The sequence below is a fragment of the Rosa rugosa genome, chromosome 7, assembly GCF_958449725.1.
Source record: "Rosa rugosa chromosome 7, drRosRugo1.1, whole genome shotgun sequence".
In the NCBI taxonomy this organism is placed as follows: Eukaryota; Viridiplantae; Streptophyta; class Magnoliopsida; order Rosales; family Rosaceae; genus Rosa; species Rosa rugosa.
This window is the reverse complement of record NC_084826.1, coordinates 15,869,307-15,880,550: the sequence shown is the minus strand read 5'-3', so window position 1 is coordinate 15,880,550 and position 11,244 is coordinate 15,869,307. Positions and strand designations below refer to the sequence as shown.

Genomic DNA, 11,244 nt, shown 5'->3' with positions numbered 1-11,244 from the left:
TCCGTGTTTCGCTTGTATCATGTTTTTATTTATTTATTTAATAAATAAGATCCCATGAGAATATCTTATCTTTGCAGTTTCTAATAATGAATCAAATGCATCAATCATTTTTAAGTTGATAAGTTGGTGATAACAAGAAGCATAAGTCCCGTTCTTCATCTCTGGTAACAAGTGTTTTTCTTCTTCTCTTGATTTCCAACAACCCTAGTCTTTCTCCACAAGAAAGAATCAGCAACAGAAAACGTCCCTATAAATTTGACTCAACTCCATCAATTTACCTTCTCCCTAAGGATGAAGGTTAAGTGATGATTTAATAGAATACCGATACATTACAATTTTTAACAAATTCTGATCGGCGAAATTTTGATATCTAATGTCCTTTTCCATCCTACCTACGCAGCAGCTGGTTGATGCTGTTCATGGTCTCTGCTAGATCCAACCTACATTCTTGACGCAAACCATCTTGTTTGATTTCCTTGTGTCTCACACTTTCAATACAGATCTACAAGGAGGGATATGCATGCTGATTAGGAAAATTAGCAACTTGTTTATGTATTTTTTACATATTAAATTTCTACTCCTCTGTTTCGTGATAAGTTTTATCAGAACTGTAATAACCGTATTTGTTATGTGTTGCTCATCCCTGATCGGCGTCAATTGTACACCAGATGATCTTTCACCAGTGTACAGCACTCCATCCCTTGTGTTTGCCCGTGCTATTACTGCTATCACTATTAACACTTTGAAAGGAAAACCAAACATGCAGTTTAACACATGCCATTTTAAAGCTGTTTCCTACATTGTGATCATGCAAGGCTGCTTCATTATGATCAAATGTGATGCATGTGCAAAATTGTCTGGCTAGCAGAAGGAAACCAAGTGATATTAGGTAAAAATCCGAGAACTATGAGGCTATAAGGACACAGAAATATTATGACCTAACAAGGAACATTTACCATTACAAGTATGTTTCCACTTCTGTAATATTACACAATGGGAAACACCCAGCTGATAACATAATAAGGAAGTGAAGGATTAACCGCTGTCAACAATAAGAGTTTTATGTAATCAATCCCGAAGTACAATATTGGAATCACTCAATGAAAACCAAAGTAACAGCGTCTGTAAAAGCTATCTAGACGTCTGGCAACAAGCAACCCATTTATTTTGTACCAACTTCATGTTTAGATCTTACTAGCAAAAGAAAGACCTTCCTTTGCAAGCTGATCTAAACTCTCAACAAGAGGCTGGAGCTTTGCAACCTTGGCGATAGCCTGGTTTTCCTCAGGAGTGCCAGCCTCTAGAAATGCACCGACCACCTTACCGTCTTTAATCCAGTAGGTTCCAAACTTGGGCTTTGGTGAGGTGGGATTGTTGTCTCCGAAGAGCACGGTCTCACCAACATTATCGCCGTAGAATTGCCATGACAGATCAAAGGAGCGAGAATAGAAGAATGGAAGGTAGTCATAGACCTCAACTGTCTTTCCCTCCTCGCTTGCCTTGATGGCCTACAAAATCAAGACACTATATGATTCCTGGATCTTTGGGAAAAATTTTCAAAAATTGGGTTCCAACTCATTTGCCAGAATAATGGAAATGAATTCACAGTGGACATAAATAAAGACCTAAGGGGAGCTGCATACCTTTACGGCCTGCTCTGCAGATTTGCGTGCATGGTCAACATGCTCAACTCTTCTGTTCTCAGTGTACAACTTCAAAGGGAAAGTGGCAACATCACCCACAGCATATACATCAGGAACACTTGTTTTAAAGAATGTATCCGTCTGCAATCAACAGCATATATCAAAATGGATTCGATGAACATTTAACTACAGAAATAGGATTGACTAGTCCAATGTTGGAATTGAAAAGAAATGCACTAAATATTTGTAATGAAAATTGCTGTCACTTCAGAAAATCTGTACAGCGCATAAAATACATCAAGTAAATTGGTGTGGTGTCCAACTTCCTTAATAACTTAAATGCAGCATCTTTTTTTTTTTTTTAGTTTTCTTAATATGTGGTAAAATTGACTGCTCATTTGTATTGAAATGAGTGATCAATCATTATTTAAAGTTAACACTGTGATTGAGAAGTTTAAGCATGGAAATAATTTACTTAAGGTATGGGACAGGGAGAAGGAATTAAGGGATATAGAAGTGACCATACCTTAATTCCACCTTTCTCCTCTTCAACTTGTCCCTTGAACAAGGTTGTTAGGGGCCTTCCCCCAACACCAACAACAACAATGTCAGCTTCAAGCACAGTGCCATCCTTTAGATGCACTTCCTTGACCTGCATTATGGTCAAAAGTCACCATTCAGAATACTATTTATAGAAACATCACTACCAAAATGCCAGGTTATGGTGGTGTATTTACCTCTCCATTTGAATCAGAGGTAAAACCAACAGCAACTGTTCCCTTGACGATTTTAACTCCCTTGTTTGCATAATAACCCTCATAGAAGGCAGCAATACCAGAAGTGAAAAGCCGAGGCACTAGAAGGACAAAGAAAATTAGGGAATGAGGGTCATAGAGTACATATAAAAAAATAAATAAATAAATAAAAGACTTAAGCAGAAAAAACTTACTGCACCACGGTTCAGGGTACACCATAGTAACATCTAAATTGTTAATTCTCAATGCTGCACCAAGCTCAAGACCAATGTATCCTCCTCCAACAATCACAGCTTTCCCATTCTTTTTTGCTTTAATTGCGTCATTAAGCTTATCAGCATCATCAATTTCTCTCAAGTAGAAAATGTTTTTAGCATCAGCTCCTTTCACACCAAAATCTGACAATCTTACAACCTACATAAATAGAAAATGCACTTGATCAATATGCAAAGATGGCTAAATATACAAGAGTCTTCCCATTATTTGTAGAGTTGCTTACAGTTGAACCAGTTGCGATGATAAGAATCTGAAACTTGAAGGATTCCCCAGTTCCACTAGCAAGAGTCTTCCCAGCAAGATCTACTTTGACTATTTCAGTGTTAAGAATCAACTCTATTCCTGTAATTATATATAATGTTTCCATCAGAATAGTTCATTGTAAAGATCAAAATGAAACATTCAATACATAGTAAAAATAGAGTCTGGCACTCTCGCATAAGAATAAGCAATTGTGGTCTGTTTAACCATCTCCAAAAATTGCTTAGGACAGCTCTCCGGAATTATGTAACTATGTTTGGTATAAACTGTGATATAGAAGAGAAACAAACCTTTCTCTTTGTACCAATCAGGAAGCAATCTCTCCCCTCCACTTCCAACACAGGTATGAAACCCTGGAAGTCTAGCAGGAGCTGCAAAAACCAATTACAACTTTAAGTTACAATGTCATTGAATGCGATAAACATACAAAAAGGAGACTGATCTACACTGATGTGCCAGGTGCAAGTAAGAACCACGTGTCATAATAATTACTGTAGCTTTTAGGAAAGTTGGAACTGAAAAGAACACGACTTACACTCAGGGAAGAGATAAGCCTTGCTGAGTGCAGGACGTTCATAGGGAGCAACCTGCGAGAAAAAGACAGGAGAAGTTAATAATTCATAATTAAACAAAACCAAATACCAACAGCCATTATAAAGAAAAAGATTTGAAACAGCCGCTATAATAAAAAGTACAGTGACTATAGTCTGTACAGAAAGTACAATCGGTAAGCACGGCATCCACATGAATGATGAAAGTTATATCTTCAATTATGTAAAAAGTAGGCAGTTATATCTTCAACCATTTCTGATGTACTCGTCAAAAACTTAACAACTAATGGCATAAATATCTCGAAATCCACAATCAACTAGATACAAACAAAGTGAAATTAACCATACCGCCTCTTTGGAAATCACTGCTAGTTCGCCTGGCTTAACCCCCTGCTTGGCAAACTCCCGAGCTGCATATCCCTATAGTATTCGGAAAACAAAACAATAAATCATTCCACAGTGATCAAGGCTTTCACAACACTAACAATCCAAAGTCAAAACAACTTTCCGATACGTGATCATATCATCAACTCTCACAATTAACCTAATCTCTTCACTAACACAACTATAGCAACACACATTGACCTTAATAACGTCCAGTACTAAAAAATTCACAGCTGAAATACATACATCTATGTACACCTACAGAAATCCTACAGTCAAAAAATCCTAAAACCTTCACCGGAGTGGCCAGAAACTCGAGTCGTATGTACAGATTTGGCATCAATTTCTTACATTAAGACTCGCAATTTTTACCAAATTTTGATCAAACAGATCGCAGAGAAGAAACTTACAGCTGAGACTCCGCCACCGAGGATCACGTACTTGAAGGTCTTCTCCGCCATTGATGATTCAGAAGGAAAAGTGCGTTTTTGCTTCGTGTGCTTGTGACTTCGCTTTTTTTGTGCTGCTGAGAGTGTGAGAAAATGCGATGAGGTTTTGTTAGCTGTGGTATTGGTCTGATATTTATAAGGTCCGACTGGGACGTCGTTTCATTGGTGAGAACTGTGTTAATTAAATTCAGCCACGTGGCAGAGCTGTTACCGTCAATCTCTGCTGACTGTGCAATCGCCACGACAACCGAGGTTCGAATTTTCTGGATTTTTTATAAAAAAAAAAAAAAAAATCAAATAAAAAAGGCTTTCAGTGAGGAAAACCATTATTTTATTTCCAAATAGAGGTCGACATCGTATTTTTTGGGCATTGAAATCCTTATCCATAAATATTTATGTGTTGGTGACTTGGTGTGTAAAGTGTGAACATGATTTGATTCTCCTGTACTGTATTGATTCTATTTCAATGAAATTACGTTCTCAAAATTTAAAAAAAAAAAAAAAAATGTGAACACGATTTGATTCTGTTTCTATAAAAACAATGTCTCTGTCAAAATTTATTGGGTTCCTTTTCGGACTCCATATCGACATTTTAGTGAGGCAAATATAGAAAATGTATGCTACCTGGAAGAAGTCCACCTACATAGAGACAAGTCAAAAGTGTCCAGGTTATAAACAGTAAAATAATTCTCACGAAACGAACAAATGGTAAAAGTAAAAAATACATCGCCGGCGTGATAATATCGGCAAAAGGCCCTGTATTTTTGGAATGGAATCGTTGACGTCAGCAGTGATGGCAACAATCGTCATCTATGAATGATCTGAATCATCTGATTAGGTAAAAATAAATAAATAAATGAAAAAGGAAGACCCACAACTGCAGGCCTGCAGAGCTAATCCACTTTCAAATATTTCGGAATAAGATTAATCTGGCTTGGTAGCCTCGTTGTTCAGCTAAGCCCAACGATAGTGCTACTAGGCTTAATAATGTTTAATTTGGGTTGGGCTTTCAAAGTCATATATTAAGTTTCTGTTTTTGTGATATTTTTGAGTCTATTTTCTATGCCTGGCTAGAACATCTCAAATTTTCCATCAGACCAAAAAAAAAAAAAACCTCAAATTTTCCAGGACCTATTTTGTTCAGCTGATGAAGATTTCAGTCTTGTTCTCTCTCCTTCTCTAATTAGATGCCCATTGGGTTCTTTCAGTTTTGCAAAGTAGTGGAGGGAATTATTCCATGGAATGCACTCTTGCAGAAGGTGAAGACCATGTTGTACTTCCTCACATCAAATATTTTTATCATTTATCCCAACTATCTGTGTTTGGGTGGTCCATGTTGTAGCGATAAATGTTTAGATCGTAGATTAGTTGTTTGGCTATCTCGTGTGTTAAATATGTTGAAATATGATCGTACAATTAATGTATTTCACATTCTAAAAAAAATTAAAAAATGTAAGTGCAACACTCAACGACAATGACCTGACCGAACCTCATAGCATGTGTTTATAACTAAAGAGGGCATTAAATTGATTGATGAGTGGAGAGGCCTAGTCAGGTAGGCAAAGTCACTGTGCCAAGCCCGACATTAGCCTGAGGGTTAGATAGGAAACCCCACTCATTATGGGTAGGAACTAGGAAGCAACTGTGATTGTCCTACAATCTACATCTATCTAGATATTTATAGTATTGTCCTACATAGTTACATTTACAACAAAAGCAACGGCCACGGCCAATTCAGCAATTCTTTAAGTCCCAACATCTGTAAGCGCAGAAAATGTGAAGGGGGCCTTCAAAGAATCAGTGAATATGAGTCCTATGATCATGCGTGGCAAACATTCTGATAGCAAAGCTAAAAGGTTTTACAGACCCTATTATCATTTTCATGGGTGAAAAGAAGAGGAAGAAGAAGTCATTAAGCACAACGTTAGTGGTTCCAGTGACTTCTCAATACAAACGTCGCAGAGACATATGGGCTATGAATTCAATATAAAAATCATTTTCCTGATATAGAGTCCATAATTTGTTGTTCCCAATACTGACAATAGTGGGAATAATTGAACTGATCAAAAATGTACCCTTCGAGTAAGGTATAATTAGGTGACGATGCTTAAGAAATAACTCGCTTAGAGCAAGTGCACCCGTAGTCAAGTAAAGGCAAAGTCGAGAAGTCAAGAATTCGACCAGTCAAGTTACTATTCACTGCCACTGGACATAGGTTTGCACCCGTTTTTTTCTTGCCCGGTCAACACTATTCATTTTCCACTTGAATTTAGTGTTTTAACTGCTCCAATTTTACCGTTGGAATCAAAATGTCGGCTGCCCCACGTCTCAGAGGCACGTGTTGCCTTCTCGTTGGCCACTGTCTGTCGCTACGCGACAAAATAGTGGCAAACACGCACTCTTCTTCTGGGCAATTGGTTCGTGTCTTCCACGCTCTTCTCCAGTGCGTCTCACTTTCAGCGTCAGTGGCTGACGTCAGCCACGTGTGGGGCTTGGGCTGACCTGGCAGCATGCTTGACTGGGTAGGAAAATAGTCAGGCCCTTGCCCTTTTTTTTGCCCTCGGTCATGCAAAGCCAATTCTTGCCCGGTGAAGCTTGGGCCGGTGGAAGCTGAAAATTGCTTCAGCTGGGCAACACATCATCAATTCTCTGTCCATGCCCGGGCAATCCAACACCGGTGGACTTGCTCTTATGCGGAGCTCCATTTTTATTATTGAATCTAATATGACCACGGCTAAAACCTAGCAAAATTACATCTTCTTTAAGCTTTTTAATGCCTTGATAAAGAAGAAATTTCGGAGCAAAGTGTCTACTGTAGAGCTAAACCACTAACTCTTAAGAATGTTTTCTTAATCCTTGTTCTTCTCCATGCTTATATGTAGTACTTGGTCAATTACCTTAGAGCCTCCTAGTTCTCCACACGTTTATCAACTCTAATTAATTAGCTAAATTATTGATCATTGTCCTACATAATCAAACATCATACATATGGTCTAAATTATAGGGCTAATCAAGTAGGTGGCTTCTCCAAGGGATACTGAAGGACACTAATTCATCATTGGGATAAAAGGAGAAAAAAGCGGGTGCCATTTGCCAAAGCCTATCATCATGACCTCGACTCTAGTAGAAGGTAGAAGGTAGAAGGCTGCTTTCAAACCCTTCCATTCAAAATCAAAATGTCGGTCCCAAAATAAAGTTGCATAATGCCATAATGTAAGCGTTTGCTTTCCTCCCTTTAGGTGCCCCAGAGAGCTTGGGATTAACAATTGATAGGGCACTTTTGGATAGTCAAATTATGGTTCCCAAAGTTTACTTGCTTAACTTGAGGGTCACGGCGGGCCAAGACCTATGTACCTACCATTCCTTTCCGCTCGCCTAACGGTGAAGTTGGCATTGCCATGTGAAATAAAGGAGAACATATGTGTTTTCAATTCTTTAGTTTAGGCTCTTTTGAGTAATTTTTGAAAAAATGAAATGTAATCATTCTCGAAGAGTTCAATTAAGTACTAGTTTGGAGGAGCTCAAAGGTTAATGAATGTAAAATTTGCGGTTTCTACAAAACAGATGAGTTACTTTAATTAAGATAGTCCTAATTTAGGGTTTAAGCCACATTTAGGTTACGAAATTTGAAGGCTTATCAAACGAAAATCATCAATTCTTATTTTTATTAAGCATACTAACAAAAACAAGTTTCTCAAAGGAAATGAAAACGGACGTGGGGCTGAGCCTCCCAGCTAGGCTGGGTTCCAAACCCCTTTCAAAAAAAAAAAAAAAGGAAATGAAAGAGTGAAGGAAAGTAAATCCACCCATTCCCACATTACCAAACACATAGGAATAAAAAAGTTCATAAGAATCTTAATTGATTACTTTCCTTTTCACGAACCATTTTTTTTTTAGAATTTGCGAAATATGATTCCACAGTGCTCGAATACCAATGAGCAGTACTTGATGCCAGTTAAGTAGTGCTAAAGTCTGTCAACTAAGGCCTCATTTGGTTCGCAGAATTGAGAACTCAGTCCTTTGTTTGGTAACCACAAACTCCGGAAATACTTTCCTGACAGAGGGGAAAGTAGAGGGAAAATCATTCCACTCAGACCCCATGGGATTGATTTTCCCTTCCTATTTCCCAGTATTTATTATAAAAATTTTGGACAACAATACCCTCTCTTGCATAAAAAATTGGTGTATTTTTGAATTTTTATGATGTTGTTTTTATTTTAAAATACAAGGGTATTATTGAAACATTGATATATTTTTACTTTCCTTTCCTGCACCAACCAAACACCGGAATTTCCTGAATACTTTCCCTGCTTTACCAAACAGAGGAAAGAAAATATGACAGGAACTTTAGTTTCCCTTCCCCATAGGAAAGACAAGGGAATTGATTTCCCTTCCGTAAACCAAACGAGATCTAAATGTTTGAAACCCTCTTGATTAGCTCTTGAGGGTGGGTATTTCGAACACTGACATGTCATAAACTTATACAATGACAAAGCCTTTAAAATATTTGATCCGAATACATAAAATCAAGGGCTAAATATTGATTACTACCCTGTAGTTTGGGTCCAAAATCAATTCAGTCCCTGAACTTCTAATTTTATCAAGAACGCCCTTGCACTTTCAATTTTGATCTAATAGGTCCAATTTATTAGTCTTCCGACAATTGAGTCATTTAACTTGTTGACGTGGCTCATATATGGCCTATGTTTTATGATGTGGTGTTGAGGTGGCCTACATAGTCAATTTAGGAGTGAGATCCACTATTAGAAATCTGTCAAATAAATAGTTTTTCAACAAATAATCCAACTATAACTTGAACCTATAACAGAATATTAACGAATTGGACCTATTAGATCAAAATTGAAAGTGCATGGGTGTTTTTGATGAAATTAGAAGTCCAGAGACTGAATTGATTTTGAGCCTAAACCACAGGGTAGTAACCAGTATTTAGCCCTAAAATCAATGTTCTACAAATTTCCTTGGGCGGACGCTTTGGCACTAGGCTGATCGTGTTTAGAATAATTTTTTTTTTTTTGTCAAATACTTAAAAGTGACCTTTTAGGTCTAAATACTCAACTTTTTTCTCATGTTTTCAACCAATTATAGTTCTAGGTATAGTTTTTTGTTTTAGGTAGATATGATTTATAGACTCATGTTCACGTACTCAATGAATTTTGTGCTCAATTATGTTAAATTGCCGTTCATGTTCAACGGTAGATAATTACTATATTACTTTCATCATGTGAATTGAATTTTATGATAGTAAAATTCAATTGAGCATAGAATTCATTGAGTATGTGAACATGACTATTGATTTTTATGGTGTATAATAAAATAAAATAAAATTCACCCAAATACTCATCCCTGCCTACGGCTGGCGATGTTTAGAAATTAGAATTAGTGCATAAAACTCTTAACCGAAATGATTAAAAGCTACCCAAGAATTATTAGTGTAATGTGGGAGACCTAAAGACGTGAACCCAACAATACCATATGTTATAAAATTTGGTTCAAATTTCGTTTTCAATTTGATATCAATTATTGGACCGACTGGGCGAGTGGGACATTAAAATCGAAAGAAACCAAAACATGGCAGAGAAATCATGTTTCCTGGCGCTGGAGGGGGTAGACATTCAATATCCTTCTTTTTTTTTTTTTTTTGGCGGTGGTACATTCAATATCTTACTTCTCCAATCCTGACACTCGATTCAATTATCTCTACCCCTAATGAAGAAAAATACTTAGGTGGGGGCTTCCCCCCAATCAGAGGAAAGAAATTTTTTCATCTTTTCCGAAAATGTCCTTGCTCCCTAATGTGCAATACCCAAAACACCCCCCCTGCTGGGCGGTGATTGGCCCTCCCCACCACGTGTCCCGTGCAGGTGCCCTACGCAAGAATCTCTCCCTAATGAAATAGACAATACAATAAGTTCAAGCAGAGAATGCAAAAAAAATCTCTGGCTATGTCTCACTATCACAAAAGCCTGAATTTCACTGCATGGTGCCCTGTAGTTGCACAGTCAAGTAACTAAGGCAGCACAAATAATTGAGCCAACAGTAAAACTTAGTTTCATGTTCATCGAAATCATCATTTTTTTTTTTTTTTGGTCAAGATGTTCATAGAAATCATCATTGCATAAGACCAAAAGTGCCGTACTATGAATGCGGATGAAATTGAAAAAGTGTCCCTACAAATGTAGCCTATTACCTAAGTTAGATCCGTCTTTATTTAATTATTTTTTAAGAAATGAATTTAATCGAATCAATTAACGATGACAATCGTCTGAAATGATTTTTTTTTTTAAATGACATTCTTTTTATTATTTGAAAGGAAATGACATTCTTTATAAATTCGAGAATTATTACAAACTAATTAAGTTTGACTATCACTATTTCTTAAAGCATGACAATTAATTAGGGCAACTTTTTTTAAAAAAATAATAATAATAATTAGGGCATCTTAAACAATGCTAGCTATTATTCAAAAAAAAAAAAAACAATGCTAGCTACTTTTTAGTCAAATTTTAGTTAAAGTAGCTAAAATGTTACTTTAGCTAGCCACTTTTAAAATGCGTCTGCATTAGTTTTCTCTATTTCAGCTAGTTTTTAATTTATATTATTTATTAAATAAATAAAAAATAATTTAAATGCATTTATAAATTACATAGATCAACTTAAATAAATGTTTTAAATTCACAAAAATAATAGAGAGTTTCATCTCGCTCTCTATATTTAGGAGCGAGATAGCTAAAAGTTAAAACAGAGAGCCACTTAGAAGTCTGGTGCAGCTGCTAAAATTGAGAAACAGTTAAACATGCTCTCCAAAATAGCTAAGGAGCGAAGATATAGAGTTTGTTAAAGATGCTCTAAGTGTGCCACTTCTTTCACTTCATCAATTAATACTTTCATGGTAGATAAATCTGGG

General features: G+C 36.7%; 1 protein-coding gene across 1 annotated transcript; it reads right to left on the bottom strand.

Annotated features, from left to right (window-relative positions):
* Window positions 1-919: 919 nt before the first annotated feature.
* Window positions 920-4,436, bottom strand: LOC133720206 (monodehydroascorbate reductase, seedling isozyme). The gene is made up of 10 exons (XM_062146413.1): window positions 4,281-4,436; window positions 3,835-3,906; window positions 3,471-3,522; window positions 3,226-3,306; window positions 2,898-3,016; window positions 2,593-2,812; window positions 2,381-2,499; window positions 2,170-2,295; window positions 1,644-1,784; window positions 920-1,508 (listed from the first exon to the last, which is right to left on the bottom strand). Exons 1-10 carry the CDS (start codon window positions 4,329-4,331, stop codon window positions 1,185-1,187), a joined length of 1,305 nt encoding a protein of 434 aa, XP_062002397.1. The 5' UTR covers window positions 4,332-4,436; the 3' UTR covers window positions 920-1,184.
* Between the last annotated feature and the right edge of the window lie 6,808 nt (window positions 4,437-11,244).

Bases quoted from the DNA above. Each gene is read 5' to 3' on its own strand.
- LOC133720206 (XM_062146413.1), bottom strand. From the start codon at position 4,331: ATGGCGGAGAAGACCTTCAAGTACGTGATCCTCGGTGGCGGAGTCTCA. The intron at 3,307-3,470 runs GTAAGTCGTGTT...TGGTTTTTGCAG, and splicing joins GGCTTATCTCTTCCCTGAGT to CTCCTGCTAGACTTCCAGGG. The intron at 2,296-2,380 runs GTAAATACACCA...ACCATAATGCAG, and splicing joins CCTCTGATTCAAATGGAGAG to GTCAAGGAAGTGCATCTAAA.